Genomic DNA, 23000 nt, shown 5'->3' on the forward strand with positions numbered 1-23000 from the left:
AACCCTTATTTTTTGAGTAATTTTGATCGGATCGTCTTCAAACTTCATGGGAATATAGTTCATGGTCTGGCGCTCAGCTGATTAATTTTTGGTGGCGATTGGCCTTGACCATCATGGTTAGCGCCTGAGGTCAAACATATTTGACCCCAAGGTCAAATTTTAAAGTTTTTTGAACCATATCGTGTATTACCTCAAATTGAACACCTCGATGAGTGCTTTCTGGATATGTCAAGCTTGAGACATTATGACGTCATTTGGTGACGTTATGAGGCAAAAGCATATTTTTCATGGTTACTCTGCAGAACGATTCTCATCGGAATCTCTCGTAGGCAGATATTCCTCAAGGAGTCGCTCCTGGTGGATAGCAGCTCTCTTCACCTCAGTGTGACCTTAAAGAAGTCACACGTGGTCACCTTTTGGCAAGATACGGGGTGACATTGGTTTATTTATTTATTTATTTTCCTCGGCATTTTGAACCCTTTGTGGTGCGTGTTGCACCTTCGAGTGTTCAAAAGCAAACAGACAATGTGGAAATGGAGAATGCCAAACCATCAAACAATAAATTGGACATTCCTGTGCCGCCTTCAGTCGAACATCAGGAATGGATGGCCGGTTCGTGAATGACTTGGGCAAAAACAAAAAATTACTGCAGCTAACTCCACCAGAAGGTGGGTAATGTTTCTATACAGGACATGAAATAGCAAAACTACAAATGCCGAATCCGCGAATGTGTTTACACGTGGAGAAAGATCAGCGTCATACTGGTGAAAATGCAAAATCTCAATAGTATTGAGACATTACCGAACCAGATAATGTTCCCACATGCAGTAAACAGTGAAACTGTGAATGCCGCACCCGTGAAGGTGTTTACAGACACAGACACAGACACAGACACAGACACAGACACAGACACAGACACAGACACAGACACAGACACAGACACAGACACAGACACAGACACAGACACAGACACAGACACAGACACAGAGAGAGAGAGAGAGAGAGAGAGAGAGAGAGAGAGAGAGAGAGAGAGAGAGAGAGATAGAGAGAGAGAGAGAGAGAGAGAGAGAGAGAGAGAGAGAGAGAGAGAGAGAGAGAGAGAGAGAGAGAGAGAGAGAGAGAGAGAGAGAGAGAGAGAGAGAGAGAGAGAGAGAGAGAGAGAGAGAGAGAGAGAGAGAGAGAGAGAGAGAGAGAGAGAGAGAGAGAGAGAGAGAGAGAGAGAGAGAGAGAGAAGGTGGAAATTCAAAATCATAATTGTATTGAGAAATTTATGAAACCTCCCACCCACCTCAGAAAACCCGCTGGGACCCCAAAAGGTTCCACAGAAAGTTTAGCGGGGCTAGCCCCAAAACTGAGTAGTTCAGGGATGGACAGAGAGACAGTCCCACTTTATTAAATCAACACATTTGTCATCATACTAAAATCCGCAATTCGGTGTCTGTCTGTCTGACTGTGATGCATTTGGTTGTTAATTATCCAATCTCAACCAAACTTGCCAGGGAGTCTAAGTGTCATATGACAGAGGTTGAAGTGACTTCATTCCCCCCACCTCCCCCAAGTGGTTTTCCACCTTGAACAAATGTCATGTCAATGTGTATAGATAGCTTATCGTGGCATTTTGGGGGGTACACCTACCAGAAGTAAAAATTATTATAACGACAAACTATTCAGTCAATTCCATCCAACATAATTTTAAAAAGTTGCTGCTGCTGTTTAACACAAGACAAATTGCATTCCCCACAGACAAATGGACTGGAGCCACCTCAACTAGTTAGGCGTCCTGATCGGGTGCAATGATCTTTGGCTAATAAAGGTGCTCAAATTAGTTTTTACATCTGAATGATGTATCCCCATTGCCTGTCCGATTTTTCTAGTTATCATATATTTTAGACTGTATATGGATGGATTATTTATAACATATCTTGGTGACCCTGACATGATTACGGCCAAATTGTGACCTTTATTTGATGCATAACGCCATTCCTCCTAATGGTTGCATGCATTGTTTAATACTCGCCTGAGGGAAATCTGGAGAAAATTAGATGTATACAATGTACATACACACGGGCAGAGGCTACAATTTGCTAAACACCTCCCGGAAGTAAAAATTAAAATAACCACAAATTTATCAGTCAATTCCATCCAATGATAACAGCATGATAATAATCATAATAATAATATTAACGTTATTACAAAATAATCATATCAATAATGATATCAACAATAATAAGGATAATAAGATGGACGAGTCAAAAGCATCCGGCTAAGCGAGTGTGAAAACGTATTACGAAAGTGAAAAGAACCGAATACAGATGGAACTTAACTGCGCACATGCACGCACGCGTAACCCCCCCCTCACCCCCACCCAAACCCCACAGCCGCTCACTGAGGGAGCGAGTGTTTCTGGGGTACTCTAAATGGCAGAATCTCTATCAGCCTTTCTTTTACAAATAAACAGAAATAAGGTTGGAAACAAAGATCAAAGAGTGAAGCAAAACATAAAAAGAAACATTAGCATTGAGAAAATTTTAGGGTCACAGCTTTAAGTGCAATCTCACCTCCTGAACAAAGCAGATTTACGACAAAAAACTCAATCTGCACACCACCAACAGTATCGTGTATGATGCAAGAAAAACAAAGCAATGACGAATTATGTAGTCGATGCTTTGGGCAAAATTTAGTAAATCGTGATATCTACTTGCAGCAGCATCAAGTACATCATTATACAATGGAGTTAGGTGCAATATGCAAACTTACAGGCGTGTTACACGGCTCATCTTTGGTGCTATGACTTTGTCTCACAAGGTAACTCATATCACTGTAATGATATCCGACGCGTGTTCCATTTGGATCTCGAGGCTCGTGAAATTTCACCGAATCATTCAGGATTATGACGTTGGGAGGGCCCAAAACGGCTAAAGGAAGAATGTCAAAAGCAAGAATGTTAAATTCTCCATTACCTTACAAACACTAAAACTCTAAAGAGAATAAATGAAAAAAATAAATGCCAATAGATTCGTTTCTGCAAGATAATCAAAATAATTCAAAAGCTGGAATCAAGCGCAAGACCAAATATTGCATTGGAGTCATCAGAAGGAACCCAAAGAAGTAAAGACAAAAGATGGAGTCACCAGGAGGAACCTGGATAGGATTCGGGTTTCAGCCGCTACTTCACAACCCTCAAACCCATCCAGGCGCAGCCAAGTGAACCTTACAGAAAAAATTTCTACAATAATGCACTTCTCCTTGGAGAGATAGATAATGAGAGAGAAATAAAGAGTAAAAGAGATGAAAGAAAAGAAAAAGCAAGAATTGGAACGAATAAAGAGAAACGTGAAAATGTAGAAAGAAGTGTGAAAGGAACAAAGAACAAAGATGTTGGGAAGAACCGGGACAGATAGATTTCAGCAGTTACTCCCCAGGGTCAAATAACATGCACAAGCTACCAGAGGTCCATCAGTGGGGAAGCACAGTCCACACAACATCAGGATATGGTACACACATAATGAAACAGAATACCAAATACTGCATTGGAGTAATCAGAAGGAACCCAGTTTCTTACTGTCTTCATTTGGTCTGAAATGCCACTTTTTGATCCCAGAACTGCAGGCTTCTATGATCTCAACACAGATTGTGTATGTCAAAAACGAATCGCTCATGTGATGTGTGAGGTCACAGTAGGTTTTTGAAACATCCTCACAACCTGGAACTACCTGCCACTGATCACATTCATTGCTAAAGGAGAGAATTAGAAAACAGTGTTAACGGCATTGTATGATGATGCAGAATGAGGGGTAACAATAAAATGTCAGGACCATTGTCATAACAAGTTTGTCCCATAAGAACAGAATGTTTGTCACTACTACTACACGCAACAGTTGATCTAAAAACTTAATGCAGAATGAAGAACTAATCTTGCTCCTGAAAGACATGGTGTATCTGCATCAGCATACAGGTGGAACAGTGGATGGAATCAACAAAACATTGACAGACGTATGCTCACAGCCATGACAAGCAAGGAGAAACTGACGTTTCAGGTGTTAACCCTTCGTTGGAACAAAAGAGGGTTAAAATCCGAAACGTCATCTTCTCTTTGCTTATCACAGTGGTTATCATTCCTCGACAAATGTTCCATTGATTTCATCCATCAATATAAAAACTCAAGACTTGCACCACCTGGCAAATACTGCACGTTTCATTTTCCTGAGATAAAAACACAAAAGCCATCAGCACAATAAAATTGAAGATTTTCAAACATTTGATTTTTTTTGGGGGGGGGGGGGATAAAATGTATTTTCAGAGCTATTTTAAAACATCACCCTGGGACAATAGGCAGCTCGTATCAGGTAATCAAACTGGGCAATCGAAGACAAATAAACTCGACCATATTATAGCACGTTATGCCAGTAAACAACAATGGGTTGTGATCAACAGAACATGAGATAGCAAAATTAAAACAAACAAAGATCAATGAGAGAAGGGAGAGCTCGAGCTGAGCAGGAAGCAGAATAGGGGCAGGAGATGTTAAACAAGCATTAGCAGCAGCAAAAGATGTTCAAACGCTCAAAAAACAATGAAAAATCATGAAAAAAAGCTTACAATTAGACCTGGTTCAACAGCAGTACCATTAAAGCTACAACGTGAGGCAGTGTTGAAATATAAACAATAAAATATGAGGTTTTTTTTTTTTTGTTTGTAAACCTTGTCGAGGCTCGTATGAGAGCGAACACACAACGCACAGCAAGGGGGGCATGAGACAAGAGGGGAGAGAGTGGAAAGGACAAAACAGTCAGGAACAGAGACATTAGGAGATCTGTGGAAGGGAGATGGATGGGGTGGGGTGCATGAGGACATTACAAGATGGACATTACAGGAACTTTCAGGAAGGAAAGCAGGGAATTGAAGGAGGTGGGCTTGGGTGGATTATCGGGGGTAGAAAAGATCAAGGATTTGGATGGGGGATGATAAGAGGTGGTGGTGAACAGCTGTTTTGAAGGCCTGGAGGGAAGAATGGGATTGAATAGAGTGAGGGAGTTTATTCCAAAGGCGGGAAAAAAGAGGAATGAAAGAGTGAAGGTGAGCAGCGATTCGTGATTTTGGTAGTTTTACCAGAAGGGGGTTTTTAGCGGACCTTGAGCGCCCTGCGGAAATGGGGTGGGGACAAATCGCAGAGAGAGCAGGGGGGGCGAGGCTGGAGAGGAGACGGTAGAAGACAGAAAGGCTACTGACCAGCCTGTGGTGAGAGAGTGAGAGGCCCAAAGACTCAGCCTCATTGCGGGAGATGCCAATGATCCAAAATGCCTTGGTTTCCACAGTGTGAAGCCGAGAGAGGTGAGAGGCAGGAGCACCAGCCCAGAGGGGAGAGCAGTACTCCATCAGGTTGCGAACAAAAGCTTTGTAAGTGGTCAGGAGCTCAGGTGGGCCGAGGAAGGACTTTGCACGACGGAGGATTCCCAGTTGGCGACTGGCTTTGGAGGCGAGGTTTGAAATGTGGCTATCCCAGGAAAGGTCATGGCAGATAGTGAGACCCAGAAGCTTGAAAGAAAGGACTTCTTCCAGAGGATTGTGAGAAAGTGGATGGGGGGGGGGTTCTAAACGGTCCTTTCGGAGAGACATAGTGAGAGTGTGAGATTTGTCCGGATTGAAAGACATGTTCCACGTGCTGGACCAGTTTGTGATTTTATCCAGATCTGCAGTGAGCGAAGAAGCTGCTGCTTGCCAGGCTGAGGGATGACAGATGGTACGGCAGAGGGTGGAGTCATCAGCAAAGAGATAAAGAGGATTTTCCAGAGAGTTGGAGAGATCATTGATGAAAACCATAAAAAGAACAGGGCCGAGAACGCTACCTTGAGGAACTCCAGCCTGGACAGGAAGAGGGGATGAAAGAACTCCATTTAGGGCCACACGTTCACTGCGACACATGAGTGGAGATGGCCTTGGATACCATAGGAAGAGAGTTTGGTGAGTAGGGCAGGGTGCCAGACTGTGTCAAAAGCACGCGATATGTCTATGGATATGGTAATCAGGGATATGGCTCTGATTTCATGTCCGGCATCGAGGACCTCCATCCATTGTTGGGAGAGCAGAAGCAGCATATCCAGGGTACAGTGACCTGGTCTGAAACCAAATTGCAAGAGTGCATAAGTGCATAACAGAGTGCATATGACAAGAGTGCATAAAGACCTGTTCCATGCATTAGAGAACACCTTAAAACCCGATGCAAATTTTACAGCAAATTTGCTGAGCATGCATCATCTTTGGTGGACTATTACAAGATTAATTTTGATTTGTTCAAAACCTTAGAATACAATATGTCTACGTCAGTCTCAATGGGTACAGCAGGACGGCACAGACAGAGTGCAATTAACTTTGAGCCGTCTATTCTAGATTTGAATTCTGACCACACTATAAACTACCTGATCACTACTTCACAAAGTAAGCTGTCCCTTGGATGGATGCTAAGCAGTGTTTTATGTCGTTTGCCAGCACTGATCATTGGTCGACGTTAAAGATCCCACAATGTCTTTTGCAAAGAGTAAGCGAGTTATGGCTGGCATCCTGAAGATAAAAAAAATTACAAATTCCTCCGACCTTCAGTCGAACATCAGGCCTGGCTCATCTGTTCATGAAACACTTGGGGGGGGGCGGAACTTTCCCTGGCCAAGACACATGAATGTGGGCATAACTGGAACCGTTATAGTAGTTGTATGTCAGTCTCCATGTCTATGGTGGTCATCATTTGCAAACCTGGTTGTTATTTGACAAAGATGATGGATCCAATAACATCTAGGAGCATCAACAGGTATCCGTTGTTGAATAGAAAAAGCAATGTTTGGACTCCCATAAACACATGCTGCCTCAAATGCCAAAGTTCAATGTTTCATTCAGCGAAAGCTTCAGTCAATCCCCAAGATTCTGATATGGCGTGCCATCGGAAGATCATCCTTTGAACATCATAAGGCTGCTTCGGAAATTATACTCCAAGGAGGATACTAGACGAGGCAAAGCAGTACACCATTTCCACCGATAAGGCCTTCATTCACACCCCACACACACCTGGCACCCCTGCCTCACACCTTGCTCAGCTTGAAGCCACAGAAACCAAGGCCTTCAACATTATTGGAATCTCCTATGATGGAGCTGAGTCTAAGGACCGAACACTTTCCCACCACAGATAGGTCGGTGGTTTCTCTGTCTTCTACTGCCCCCTTTCTAGTCTTGCACCCTGTACACTTTCCATGCTGCCCCCTCCCCTCAGGTTTCGGTCCATCAACAAACCCCTTCTGGTGAAACTCCCAAAATCCATAATCAGCACAATTATTTTTGTACCCTCATTAATCCCGACACACCATCCACCTGTGTCTCCTTCCCCACCCCCACCAAGCCCAGCTTCTTCCAAATTTCCACTTCCTGAGAGTTTGCTTATGTATCCATCATATCCATCCCATGTATCCTCCCCTACCCCTCATTCCTCCCAACATCCCTTCATCATTGTCAAAGTCTTCCTCTATTTTGTCCTTCAACCCTGCTGTTCCTTTTTAGTTCAGGTGAGGTATTAACATTGCATGGTGTCAGTCAGTTAGTATGTAAACACTTGGATCTTCTCAGAAACTACACACAATTTTGATGAAACTTGACCAGAGCCTTCATCACCCGTGATGCTAAAAGTAATAGTTCTATTTTCATCAAACTTTGTAGAACCTCTGAGGTCCAAGGTCTCCTGATGCCTTGCACATCCCATCAAAAATTTTTTTGCATATTAAGTCGATTAATTTAAAGGTCAAAGGTCATTATGATTCCGGGATCGCTACTTTTTACTTCTTCGCAAAAGGTATTCACCCGATTTAGATGCAACTTGGTCGGAATCATCTCTGCACAGTGCTTTCACAAGCTTGTTCAAACCATCGGCTAATTTACGTATTTTGTGGGTCAGCCGCGCCCAACAGTGGTTCCCTGGTTCTAGCAGGTGAGCACAGGAGCATTGCTCCGATTCCACCCCCCCCCCCCCCTCCTCCTCTTTCTGTTGTATCCTGATCAGATCAGTATTCTTGCTCTTCGTCGCAATATCAATTCTTGTAAAAATGACAATGCGATCTTTCGTCAAACTTCAGACAAGTCAACAGATATCTTCTTCAAAAGACAGAAGGCTTCATATGCTGCACTGCCACCCGCTGGCATGGTACAAGACAGCAATTTGGATAGTCTGTGATTCAAGTGGAGTATATATATATATATATATATACATATATATACATATATATACATATATATACATATATATACATATATATACATATATATACATATATATACATATATATACATATATATACATATATATATATATATATATATATATACATACATATATATATATATATACATATATATATATATATATATATATACATATATATACATATATATATATATATATATACATACATATATATATATACATACATATATATACATACATACATATACATATATACATATATATATATACATATATATATATATATATATATATATATATATATATATATATATACATATATATATATATATATATATATATACACATATATATATACACATATATATATATTATACAACAAATAGACAACCAAACTAATGCCCCAGACTGCTACTCATTCACAGTATCAGAGATAAACAAACAAAAAATCAATATAGAATCTCAACTGTTCAACGCTGGCCAATTTCAAGTTGAAAAACCAGAATTCTGATGGTCGGTAGTTCCTGACACATCACTAAGTTGTCCCTCAACAGGTCATCCACCTGTGTCGGTCTATTTTCCCATGCAAAACTAAAAATCAAGTCCTCAAGAACAAAGAACAAATGATTATGAACAAAGGAAGCCGTTTATGATACTTTGTACAATTCTGGCAGTCTCAATGGACCGTTGTTTTTAAGACCACAACTATCAGAAAACTGCCGTTGAAATAAGTGTTGGTAATTTGACGACCTCACCATTTAATGGAAACGTGAAGCTTCATGTTTGAAAGATCCATAGGTGGAGGCAACCACTTTAAATTGTGATTAAAGTTGAATGAACAAACAGTCAGATTCCATCGCTTCATCTCTGTAAAGACAGGCACAATGAGATGAACTTCTTGGTTTGAAAATACTGTATCTAATGACACTGTAGTTGTTAAATTGCATGAAAGGTCAGAATTAAAATAACCCTCAGACATATAATTTCTGCTGTTGTTTCAACAAGTGTCAACTCAATAAGTTGAAAAGAAAGAGAACAAGCTATAATATGTAGAAATTGATCAAAATGATAGAAAAAAATATATACTTAACCATGGAAATACAAAAAAATGAGTTTGAAACAAGTACACGTCTTCTATTAATATGACCGACTTCTACTACAACTACTTTAACAGCGCCAATTATTCCCACCGTTTTCTGGGGTTGGCAATGAAACGTTTTTGGTTTAAGTCTTTCATGAACCGGCTGGCGAGGTCTAACTTTCGACTCACATTGGCAGGAATTGGGAATTTGGTCAAGGTGCAGGTGATAACTCACCTACTCTTCACAAAAGACATCGTAGGATATTTACGGTCAACCAAATTAAAATTACATGTTCAACGAGAGGCACTCGGGGTTGCAGTTCGACTCTCGTCCTGAAAATAGATCGATGACATGGGGGAAGTTTCCTCCACTGACAGCTCTATAAGTGGCCTCATGGGGGCCCCTCCCGATGGGGGAAGCCATTTGGTATAGGGTCCAGCCATGTGGATTGACGTGACATTGATGGAGGGTGTGGTTCTGTTGGAGATGAGGATCATGGAGGTGATATGAGCAAGGTTGGGGACAAATCCATGAACACTGATCATCAGTGTGTGGGATGCTTGTTGTATGTGGGCAATGTTTGGGTTGGAGACTGTAGGGGGTCTTTACTGTTTCAATTGCTTAGAGGTGGCTTGTTGAAGAGCTTTGGTGGACAAAATGTGGAAAGTGTTAACATCTTTACGAGATTTGTCAGAGGGTGGGGCATCAGATCAATGAATTAAGTGGATTGTGTTTGTTAGGTGGGTCTATGATAGCTGCTAGTGCACACATTGGTTAGGGTGTGGCAGGTGGGGTGCCATGACTGGTGTGGAGGGTACGAGTGAATATGGGAGTGCTGAATATGCGACTCTCTATCGAGTGCAACCTGTGGCTGCTGGTTGCATCATTGGTTGGGACGTGGCTATGCCGCTGATGCAGTGTCCCCCTTACCAGTACATTGGTGCTCATTTTGCCGACCTCGGAAGGATGACAGGCTGAATCAACCTCCTGGTGTATTTTAATTCAGCGGCCAACGGGGCTTGAACTCAGGACCCTAGGATCCTAAGCCACCACCCTAACCACTAAGCCAACACCAGGCTTCAATATGCTACTGGCATTGGATGTGCAGAGAGGGCAGGTGACAGTCTGAGTGTGATGGGTACAGGTGAGAGTGTGAATGAAGATATGGTGGTGGGCTGTGCGCATGAGGTGCTATGGTTGGGGAAGGGGGTTGAAACGGGGGTGATGGCATTATGGTTGTGGTTGATACGGTCACTATTGTGAATGCTGCAGGGAGGAGGGTGAAACCAGCTTACAAGGAGTAGTCACCTCAGGAAGTGCTTCGTTATTTTTAGCTCATCTACAACAGAGTTGAGATGAGCTGTTAAAGCTATACCAATGTCCTTCAGTCAGTCAGGTAGTCAGTCAGTGGGTCCAGCAGCAACTTTTCATTTTTTTCCCTACTCCTCCAAGGTGGCTCAATGGATAGTTTTAAAACTCAGCTGAATGGTTAGGGCGGCGGGCTTGGGATCCTGGGGTCCTGAGTTGAAATCCTGCTCAGGCATTGAATTAATACCAGGTGAGGTTGACTCAGGCTGTCATCCTTCTGAGGTCACCAAAATGAGTAACAGTTTGCGGGGATGATTGAGCCATTCGAGTATCATGCGTCGGAGTGGCGACCCATCCAGAAATGTGCCCAATAGCAAAGGAGACTGCTACGGCAGCACCGACGCTCTGTACAGAGTAAGGTCCCAATGGATGTATGGTAGAAAGATATAAATTAGCGAGAGGGATGTCAGGTGGAGAAATACCAGCTCATCAGCACAGAATATGTAATCAAACCTGTTTGTGTTACAAAAAAACCCAAAATGCCTGAGGAGAAATTGTCTCTGAACAGGGTGTGCTTCAGATAGAGTTTCTCAAGTGCCCTTTGAGTTGGAGACTGATTGCAGTATTGAAAAACTGCATGGGGATGTAGAGACAGAGAGAGACAGAGACAGAGAGAGAGAGAGACAGAGACAGAGAGAGAGACAAACAGACAGACAGACAGACAGAGAGAGACAGAGAGAGACAGAGAGAGACTTTCTTTTTTGACTTTTATTATAAAAGTACAAAACATTTTGCAAGGCAAATTTAAACAAAGAAAAAATGTTGAGGCACCATTTGCCTGAGGTTCATGAAAGCATCAACACCTGAGAATCAAGTGCCATTCTTTAAGTACAGGTGCTCAAGCAGAGTCAGAAAACCAATGAAAGTTCAAGGATCAATGATATTGTTACAACTCACAAAAAAATGTGAACTTCATTCTCAATACATTTATAGAAGACACCACCATTGCACCATGTCTTCAAACACAGGAAGACTACCCATGTTTACATGATACGCATGTTCTAATTTTATATGAGCAGACACTATGCCTTTGAAACAAAAACAAGCTCGAACGAGCTAAGATACTTGTCCTCTTAATGATGACGTCATAAAAAAACGAATATTACATCATTGTGATGCATCAGGTTTGCGATAAATTATCTGTGCCAATGCCCGGCTTGATTCCCGCAAACAAAATTCAAACAGCTTGCCTGGTTTCAGAGATAATGGTATAGGCGATTTCCATTAGCGGCGATATTATGACATCAACTTTTATTTTTCTAGGAGGAATTTCCAAAATCGGAGATGGTTACTGCCTGCGCGTGGGCTTTCTGCATATACATGGCAAGTTTCACGAAGATCCGATGAAAACTCTGGGTTGTGAAACTAAAATGTCAAAAAATAGGAATGACGTCATAAAAATTGATATGACGTCATAGTGATGCATCACATGTGCGGTAATTCATCTCTGCTAATGCCCTGTTCGATTCCTGCAAACAGAATTCAAAAAGCTTGCCGAGTTTCGGAGATAATTTTTTCGGCAATTTCCATTAGCGGAGATATTTTGACGTCATAACTTTTTTTCTAGGAGGAATTTTCTAAATCGGAGATGGTTACCGTCTGTGCAGGGTATTTTTTACATATATACGCCAAGTTTCAGGAAGTTTCGATGAAAACTGTCGGCTGTGAAACAAAAAAGTCCACAAGAAGAAGATGAAGAACAACAACGTGAGTAAGACTTGGAGATCTTCCACGAGGATCTAAAAATGCATTTTCATTTTTCTTATTCACCAATCTGGCTTTTCTGATGTTATAAATTGCAAGCTCAGCAATTCCAAGTAAAAAAATTCAAAAGCAAAAACCACACATTTGTTTCCAGTGTTGAAAACGAGCCCATAAATAAAGATTGGAAAGGAAAAAACAAATTTAAATTTACAAAAAAAAAGCGACTCAGATACAGAAACAGAGGTGACAACCTCTTGCATTCAATAAACGCATGATTCAGATTTTCGATACTCATACAAAAAGGGCATGAGTTAGACACAGAGGGGTTAAACTTCTGTAGTAAAACCAGTGTGGTCAGGGCTTGATGGACCAGTCTCCAATTTAAGTGTCCCGTGTGACCAACGGTCGGAGATCTCTACATCACCTTCCAATTGGGAGTAAGGAAAGCTCCTGCAGGTAAAGTCTCTTTCCAATGGTTTCTTAACGGTGTCGTACAGCCCGGTAAACACACTTCTCGACAAATCCCATATTATGTTTTTTCCCCCCATGACGTGGAACACACCGGACTCGTCACTGTTTGAAGACAACACGTCATGGTGTTTTTGGGCAGCGATTGAAAGTTAAGGAAAATTTTGGTGAAAATCTACTTCTTCACCTACCCCATTCCAACCAATATTTAAATGTAGGAAAGTCTGGGTTACTATCCTCATGACCTCACCCACTATTCTCATTGAATGCAATCCAATTTTTTTAGAAATCGAGCCAGCAGGCAACCATCGTTTCAAAGAAAGCTCCATAACATCTCACACCTTATTTATTCCACTATTTGTAAAGTACTTTATGAAGGATCGGCTGGTAGATATTCCAGAAAATAATAAGGTTTGGAATAGTGGCTCAGGCACAAATTTCCTGGCACCATTGGAGACCTCAAGCCGCTGCACTCCAAGAGCTTGCCAATCATTCAGAAGAGATTGATGAAATGCAGGGAGCTGAGCTCTATCAACTTGCTTTAGGTCTATGAGGAAGAGTTCCCGGTCATAGTCCAAACCACCTGTTTGCCGAAGCAAGGTATTGGTGAGAGGACGCCAGGACACTACTTCACCATATAGTAGACATTTTATTGCCATAAATCGAAAAGCCATTATTTAACTAGGGATGTGCACCAAGCTTTGACCACCAGAAATTCGTTGCCTGCACAATTCATCTGGCTTGAGCCAATGGTGGCCTCCCCAGAAAAAAAATCAATCAGACTCTTCTGAATGCTTGTGATCACAGCTTGAGGAGGCTGGAGTGCGATGACCTTGTGCCATACGGTTGGAAGTATCAGGTTATTTATGATTGTTAGCCGTGCTTTAAGTGACAAGAACTGGAGCATTCCTTTCCACCTTGATAGTTTCTGCTTAATGTTGTCTAGGAACCCATCCCAATTCCTTTGCATATAGCTCGTAGTTCCCAAATGGATTCCTAAGTATTTAAACCCATCTGTTTTCCATAACATTCCTCCTGGAAGAGTTGGGAGAAGTACACACGAGTGTGATGAGGAGAGTGTATTTGGGTATCGCCGAAGAGCTACACTCTTCTTCCAATTTACTCAAGCTGATGAGGCAAGTTCAAATTTGGCAAGACAACGGAATAACTCACTGACATCTTTTGGGTTTTTGACCACAACACACAGGTCATCTGCATAAGCTGAAGTAACAATGTTCGGACTGTTTGACAAGGATAACCCAGACAATGAGGTGTGAAGGATAGCCAGTAGAGGTTCAACAGAAAGTGTGTAAAACATGCCTGACAGTGGACAACCCTGACGGATACCACGCTGAAAAGGAAAGGGATGACACAAACTATTATTTACTTTTAGCAGGCATGATGCATTTCTGTACAAAAGTTTTATGCAAGATATAAATTTTTCCCCAAAACCTGCTCGAGTAAGGACCGCAAATAAGAATGAATGATCCACACTGTAAAAAGCTTTTTCCTGATCCAGGAGTAACAACCCAAAACCACGAGGCACGGTTTGACCGATGGCAATTAAATCTCTAACCAAAAAAATACTGTCTTAGATGGATCGTTCAGGTATGCAATACGTTTGGTCATTTCTAATCAGGAGAGAGATGACATTTTAAAGACGCATTGCAAGCATTTTTGACACAATCTTATAATCAGTATTTAGCAATGACACAGGCCGCCAGTTTGTAATCTGCTGCAAATCCCCTTTCTTTGGGAGGAGACACAAAACCGCTCTCCTGCAGCTCAGGGGCAATTCAACCTGATCTCGGCTTTCAAGCAGGGTCTCCATTGAAGGAGGACCCAGAATGTTCCAAAAAGCTTTGTAAAATTAAGCAGGAAGTCCGTCAAGTCCGGGGGCTTTGCCATCCTCAAGCAGTTTTGATGCTGCAGTGAGCTCCCTCAAACGAAATGTCACATTCGAGTTGCTGTTGCTGTTCTTAAGAAAGGGATGGGAAAGGTTCAATCACCTCATTACCTTCACATTCTGCGAAAGGTTATGTTTTGGTCGCTGTGTATTTATTTATTTGTGAATATGTGTGTTTGTTTGTTATTCGCATAACCCAGAAAGTATTAAACCGAATTGCATTAAATTTGGTGGGACGGTTCATGAGTATCCAAGGACGATTTGATTAGATTTTGGGAGCGATTGGGTCAAAGGTCAAGGTCAAGAAAAGGTCAAAAACTCTTTTGAGCATAACTTCCTTCATAATACAGCTATCGACATGCAACCACCGCCATATTGTTCCATGACGAGATACCTTTCGGATATGTAGTGTCGGATTTGACGTAACGTCATCGGAAGTACGTCTAAATGACGTCACAAGATGACGTAAATTTTCAATTTTCGATCTCATCAGTTTTGATCATACCGTTTTGTAGGACTTACCTTAAGGACGTCACACACCAAATTTGACTTCGATCGGACTGACCGTTATGACGTCATTGACGTTTGAACATGACGTTTTTCAATTGTGGCTAAAATGTCCTGATATTTTACATTCAAATATCTATATAATTTATAAAGCAAAGTCTCCCAAATCCAAAATATCTGTTTATTGATGTACAGGTTTTGCCAATTAACTCTGTAGTCAAGGTCAAGGTCACACTCAAGGTCAAAATATACTTGTAGGCATAGCTTCAGATCTAATAGAGTTATTGACATGAAACCAACGTTAAAACGTTCAGTGAACTACGAGCTTTCAGAATGGTAGTCCCCGATTGGACGTGACGTCCCCGGAAGTGCGTCAAAATGACGTCAAAAGATGACGTCATTTTTCAACTTTTTAATTTTTCAGTGTTTATCATTCCATTTTGTTGGACTGCCTTCAAGGAGGTTACACACCAAATTTGACGTCAATCGGACTGACGGTTGTGACGTCATGGACGTTTTAAAATGACGTTTTTCAAATGTGCCCGGAAAAAAGTTGCGGCAGCGAAGGTATGCGCTCTACCGAGTGTAGTTTATCATAATTTTGTCCACAGTTCTCGGTGTAAACAGATTTGAGTAGAAAACCTGCATCGAAAGTTTAATGTCACTCTGGCAAGTCAGAACACCGTTTGAAGAGTGTAAATTGTGAATCTGCCGAGAGGTCTTGATGGCCTTCTCAAAGTTGAAGAATTCCTTATTTGGAGTCTCCAGTTGAATTCTGCTCATCCGAAGGTGAACCATTGCTCCAGCCACACACTCCTTGACTAGTTCAGCCAGTAGGGTCTGGTTTTTTTTCCCACCAACTGCTGATTGTGATTGCTTCCACTGGATGTTCCACTTTTTGTTCATATTTAAGTACATCTTCTTTGAGAGCACGCATCAACCCAGATGCATTACTGGTGGTATGTGAGCAATATTGTTGACAGAAAATACGAATTTGGGATTTTGTTCAGTCCCACCACTGTCGGGTATTAGGATAGGAACACTTGTTTTTCTAACCTCTTCCATACCAGTCTGAAGGCATTTTCAAACTGTACATCTTGTAATAATTTAACATTGAAAGTCCAGTATACACTATTACAGCAATGAAAGGGTAACATACATTTCATTATAATCATATGGTGATCAGAAAAGCCAGATGGACTTATGCATGTTCTTTGAAGCAGATTCACCATTCCCTGGTTTACATACAATCTGTCCAGTCGACCCATGGTTATCTGGTTCTTTGAACAGCCCGCCCATGTATATTAACGTGTGTTTGGATTTTGCAGATGCCAAACATCCCTAAATTTGAATTTTTGTACAAGTTGGCAAAAACCTTGCATTGAGTGTATGGGGCTCAGGAGTATTCCTGTCCAGTCAGGGGTTGAGTGTGCAGTTATAATCTCCCCCCATACAAATTAAACTAGTCAAGTCAACAGTGTTTAAAAAACCTGTTAACTTTGTATGGAATATAATCCTTTCAGCACTGTCGCTGGGGCAATACACATTAATAATACAATTTTTTTGATTACTGGTTATCAATTCCACAGCAATTAAGAAGCCCTCACAAACCACCCAACAAGAAATCTCTGAGGGTTGGATTCTTGGGTGCACAATAATTTCCACACCTGCCTTAGCATCGTCAAAGGCACTGGAGAAAAAAAGGCAACCTTTAAAAATCCTGCGCCACTCGTCCTCACAAGGTTGGTTGGTGTGTGTCTCTTGTAACATTAGAATATCAATTTTTTTCTTTCTTAAGCATCTGCAACACCTCGAGGCGACGCACACAACTGCGGCCTCCATTTATGTTGAGGGATGCTACCTTCATTTTTTTTTTTTTAAATACAACTACTATTACTAATCTTAGAGTTATTTTCCAGCCTTAGGGGCACACTTCCTCAACCACTGGAATTGAGGTTCTGAGATCCTGACTTGCTGAGGTTCGTGAATCATATTTTTCGCAATTTTTATAGTGTAGTGGCCGAGACCGAGAAAAAAATGAGTCGACCCCTACCGGAGGTATAACAAGCTGAAACTGGTCTCATTTGAACCGTATTGATGCCTAGTTTTCGAAAACTGAGGTTGTAGTTGTTGAAATGCTGCACAACATGGTGAATTAACCCCTTGAGTGCGGGAACAAAAGAAAAAAATGGCCATTTTCAATCATTCATTATTTACTTCAATAAGCATAAAATACATGTGGAATGGTTAATTATTTCAGGGTGTTTCTATGTATTGGACACGTTTTAAGATATTTCAGGGGGTTTTATGCTCCTAAGGTGGTTAAGGACCCACAAAATACCCCCAATTTTGGCAGTTTTTGTGCAATTTTAGCAAAAACTTGTACATTTTCTCTTATTAAATGCCCAATATATGTTTTAAAAGTGCCAAATTTGATTATTCTCATCAGGCAGGGTGTCTTATTAAAGAATATGTCAGTTAAACTATGATAGAATGTTCACAACCAGGTAAATTAACTCTTTCTCTGACGTGTGCGCAGTTCAAATTGTCATTTTTCTAAAATCGGCATCTTTTATGCAAAAATGAACTGTTATCATGGAAAGCTATGTAAAATATCAGGGTTACTATTCGAAATTGATATTATGCAAGGTATTTCATGGACTTTTATGCTGCCAAGGGGTAAAAGACTCTCCGGAATACCACTAATTTGGCTTTTTTTTTAAACGATTTCGGGCCAAACTCATTACATTGTAATTTTCGATGGTATTTCATGTTTTGAGATATTATATGCAGTTTGTCATGAGCAGGGGATTAAAAGGAACCCAAAATACCCCCACATGTAGCATATGTACTGTAAATTAATACAATTAATTATGATAATAACAGTTGGAATTTTCTCCCATGATGATATTATTAGTTCAACCAAGACACCATAGGTGGGATTGCCACTGCTGATCTTTTGTTTTTGGCCTCTGTCTGTCATGACACCTGTGCCTCTGTCATGCATGGCTCAAACATGTCAAATCTTATTATCAACTTGAAGACACTGACCTCAAGAAGAGGATCATCACTCATTGTGTTGGTCAAATTAGGCCTATTGAACAGGTAGGATCTCAAAAAGAAAACCAAAGTTTTTCTCATAGTACAAGATCAGAGGATTAATGAAACTATGTGCTGCAAGATGCATCAACTATCCTCGCTACACTCCAGCGTATATTGCAGAGATGAAGCAGTTGGAACAAACTCAGCCAAGAATGTATGAACACATGATGCAAGGTGGATTTGTTGTGCGAAGATCCGCACATAGAACATTTCATTGTGTGCCAACTGACCAAGCCCTGGAACAAACTATAAATCAAGAAGTGAAGAGTCGAGGAGGCATCATCGGCTGCACCCTTCGTAAAGGGGCACTTCTGCACTGTCTGATGACACGACATGTCACTGGGGAATACTCGGAGTCTTTCAAAGACCTTTGCCAATCTGGTTCAAAAGCAAACCTTCATGAGGAGCTTGGAAATGCACGCATGAACAAGGACAAAAACGATCTGAAGAACATGAAAGAATACATTGTCAGACAGTGTCAAAATCCGTTTAATCTAGATGAAGTACCAGAATCGCTTCGAAACATCACCACCGGTCAAATGGCATCTCAAGAAGTTGAGAATTCTCTGAAGTGTATTCCAGTAAAAGGAAAAGCAGCCTATGAGGACTTCGTCAAAGAAAGAATTGGGACCGAACATTCTAAGAGTTTCTGGGACCCCTTGAAGAAAGAAACTGTGTTGACATTTTCAGATATGAAGAAGGCACTCACCAATGACAAGGACAGGAAGCTGATCATTGATACTGAGGTGTTGTTCAGGTGGCTATTGGCTGTCTCACAGAGTCGTAATGTCGATTTGAGGAAGGTACTTTGTTACGAACTGGCCGCCGTGCCACCAGCACTCTTCCATGAAGATGGGTCGATGAGGAAAAATGCAAAAGCTGACCTTACCTAGAAGCTTGAGACAAATTGTGCGGACGTTCTAGCAGAGCTGCCACAAATCTCGGCAATGCCTGAACCCACATCATCCGCATACTTAATTGATGGGATGGCTATGATTCAGAGTTTGGATGAAAATCACTTCACAACATTCCAAGATTTAGCTACAATAGTTCAGAAATGACTATTACGACTGTTCAGGAATCCTTCATTGGCTATCAGGAGCATTACAGTAATCTTTGATCGCTATGACGTCGAGACATCAATCAAATCATCCGAAAGGCAGCGGAGGGGTGCCAACAACATGGTACGAACATACCAGATTCAAGAAGGCAGACAGGTTCCAAACTACCACCAGTTTCTGAAAAGTGGAGGCAACAAGTCCAGCATAGCAAACTTCATCTCTCAACATATATTGGACAATTACGAACAATTACCAAACGAGAAATCAATTATTCTGGCCGGTGGTTTTGGTGATGGCAAGCTGGTGAAAGAAGTACAACCACTCGGAGTCTCATCCATTGACTCTCTTCAGAGTACACAGGAGGAAGCGGATACTAGGATAATCCTCTATGCCGTCAGTCTCTCACGTGACCATTCAAGGGTCATTGTTTGCTGTGATGACACGGATGTCCTGGTACTGTTTATCTACTATTCGAGTGGAAAACAGCTGACTGACAAGGTATACATTTACACTGGGCATTCTGGAAAGGAGAGATACATTCCAGTCCATGAGATAGTTGATCAGGACCGTCTGTTTGTGAGTGTCTCCCTGCTATACATGCTATCACTGGGTGTGACACCACATGTTCTTTCAACAGAATTGGGAAGCGAACAGCTTATTCTACACTGATCAAGAATGCACAAACATTGTCAGATATGAAAGGATTTCATGAGGCTGATATAGACACTTGTGTTTCATTGTCACGGAAATTTGTGCTTCTGATGTATGGCAAAAAGGCAAAGACTTGGATTCATTGAATGATCTACGTTTCAATTTGGCCACGACCACAGACAAGCCAGCATCTATGCTTCCCCCAACTGAGGATGCATTCAAGCAGCACATCCTACGGGCCAAGTATCAAACCAAGATTTGATGCGACAGCCATGTTGCAAACCCACCGTTGATATCACCAGTTGGTCATGGCTGGTCCACTTGTGAAGGTGGTGGAATTACCCAGACTATGTATACTCAAGAATCCGCTCCAGCTGAGGTTCGAGACTTAACACACCTCCACTGCACTGACAAAAACTGTGAAAACGGGAGGATGTGCCCTTGTGTCCTTGCAGGACTAGAGTGTATTGACATATGTAGCTGCACTGACTGCAACAATCACAGCAATGTCATACAACAGGAAAATGAAAATGCAACAGAGATAGACACTGTTTTCGATATTTAGATGCGTGGCCAGTTGATTTCAGATGTGATCAGCATTGAAAGATTCATGAGTGGGTTTCACTGTGCAACAATATAAACATATTGAACAGATTTTCTCAAAGGTGTGAATCTTTTTATCCGGGTTCAACTGCAATTTCATTCATGAGACAATCTGACTGGTTCATCAAATCAGATTTGGGACTGTTATAACATGTAATGACAATATCATGCAAAAAAAGAGGTAATTGTGGCATAAAATTAGTAAAAAAAATAAACGCCGATTTGGAGGTATTCCATGGGTCTTTTACCCCTTGGCAGCATAAAAGTCCATAAAATCCCTTGCATAATATCAATTTTTAATAGTAACCCTGATATTTTCCATAGTTTTCCATGATAACAGTTCATTTTTGCATAAAAGATGCCGATTTTAGAAAAATGAGAATTTTCACTCGAACCGCGCACATGTCAGAGAAAGGGTTAATTTACCTGGTTGTGAACATTCTATCATAGTTTAACTGACATATTCTTTAATGAGACACCCTGCCTGATGAAAATAATCAAATTTGGCACTTTTAAAACATATATTGGGCATTTAATAAGAGAAAACGTACAAATTTTTGCTAAAATTGCGCAAAAACTGCCAAAATTGGGGGTATTTTGTGGGTCCTTAAGCCCCGCAGGAGCTTAAAAGCCCCTGAAATATCTTAAAACGTGTCCAATACATAGAAATACCCTGAAATATTCAACCATTCTACATGTATTTTATGGTTATTGAAGTAAATAATGAATGATTGAAAATGGCCATTTTCTCTTATATGTTCCCACACTGTTGTGTTGTTCATCTTTCGGCTGCTCCCGTTAGGGGTCGCCACAGCGGATGATCTGTTCTGATCCACATACTGATTTGGCACAGGTTTTATGCCGGATGCCCTTCCTGACACAACCCTGGTCGCCTCTTATGACACAGGGATAAGGATTGGGTTTCGCCATGATTCCGGGATGCCCTACACCCTCTCATAGCGTGGTCCAGCGCATAGCTCCCGTCCTCAAGCGATCCTCCAACCCAAGCCTCCGAGTAGCCGGATTACAGGCGCACGCCACTCCGCCCGGTATATGTTCCCACACTCAAGGGGTTAATTCACCATGTTGTGCAGCATTTCAACAACTACAACCTCACTTTTCAAAAACTAGACATCCATACGGTTCAAATGAGACCAGTTCCAGCTTGTTATACCTCCGGTAGGGGTATCTCCTAAATTCGAGCCCTTTTTCAGCCCCGGCCACTACACTATAAGAAAGGCATGGAGATTCAGGAAAAAAATCCCGAATTCGCACATTTAAGAATTTAATAATATCGTCTTCTGTAACAATGGTGTCTCGATCATCATCCTCTTGGGCACAACACCCACTAACTGACAGGGTAGAAGAGGTATCATTGAAGTCAACCTCATCATCTCTGTCATTCTCTTCCTGATCCAAACTTATTTCTGAGGCACAAATCTCCATAGAATTTGAACCATCGATCTTTCCATTCCCATTTAGCTGCCCACTATCACATGTAGCTTCCTTCTTACCATCCCTTCAATTTTGTTCCACAAGGGTAGGATTACATATTTCCTCTGAGGGGCTTTCTGGCTTATCAGCCTCATGATCACAAACACACACCTTTGCGCACACCTCAGTGACAAATTCCTTTTTATCACTGCAGAGACCAAAAATATCAGAATACGCACTTGTAGCCTCCGAAGAGGCACGAGTATTTTTAATGTCTACATCACACTCGTACAACTCAGGCAATTCAGCGAGTGGTGCAAATGAATTAGTCAGAGTTATAATCGGTTCCGGTTCAATTTCCGTTCCCAAGGAGGGATTTTCTATGTGAGATGCATCTTGCAAGCTCGTCACATCTGACACAACGAGTATCTTACTTTGTGTTGTCTTTGTCTCATTGAAGACTGGACACGAACGTTTTTGCCCTTTTTTACAAGACACAGTCAAGAACGCCTCCGTGTCGTCATCAGTACAGTCCTGCACAGTGGATGTCGAGGAACCAATCACTTCTGCTACATTAGTAGGTAGAGAGGAGGGCCTACTATTTGCCGCTCACCAATATGTGGTGGGGAGGGTTCTACCATTTCACATCCCCCAGTCAGTGGAGGGGAGGGTCTGTTGCTTCCGGCTCACGAACAGGAGGTGAAGAGGATTCCCCCCTCTTTCACCCACCCCGTGGGGTGACGTGGGGAGGGGGGATCTACAATCTGCTGTCCTTGATTTTCTGATGATCTCATCAAAATGGGACAGGAGTTCTTCACATGACTGTATGCTCCACAATGATAGCACGCCATGACATTCGGCATACATTCTATACA

The 23000-nt window shown here is 41.6% G+C and overlaps 1 protein-coding gene across 5 annotated transcripts in view; it reads right to left on the reverse strand.

Annotated features, from left to right (window-relative positions):
* Window positions 1-23000, reverse strand: part of LOC147015423 (interleukin-10 receptor subunit beta-like) — a 67696-nt gene that overhangs the window by 32524 nt on the left and 12172 nt on the right. For all 5 annotated transcript variants that reach the window (XM_085850160.1, XM_085850156.1, XM_085850155.1 and 2 more), the window contains exons 3-5: window positions 8995-9106; window positions 3563-3735; window positions 2758-2915 (exon numbers count right to left, since the gene is read on the reverse strand). In XM_085850160.1, the coding sequence (XP_085706286.1) occupies window positions 2758-2915; window positions 3563-3735; window positions 8995-9106 (443 nt within the window). The remainder of the gene's footprint in view (window positions 1-2757; window positions 2916-3562; window positions 3736-8994; window positions 9107-23000) is intronic.

Source organism: Eptatretus burgeri, chromosome 12 (assembly GCF_056783735.1).
Source record: "Eptatretus burgeri isolate ZD-2024b chromosome 12, Ebu_testis_v1, whole genome shotgun sequence".
NCBI classification, from domain to species: Eukaryota; Metazoa; Chordata; class Myxini; order Myxiniformes; family Myxinidae; genus Eptatretus; species Eptatretus burgeri.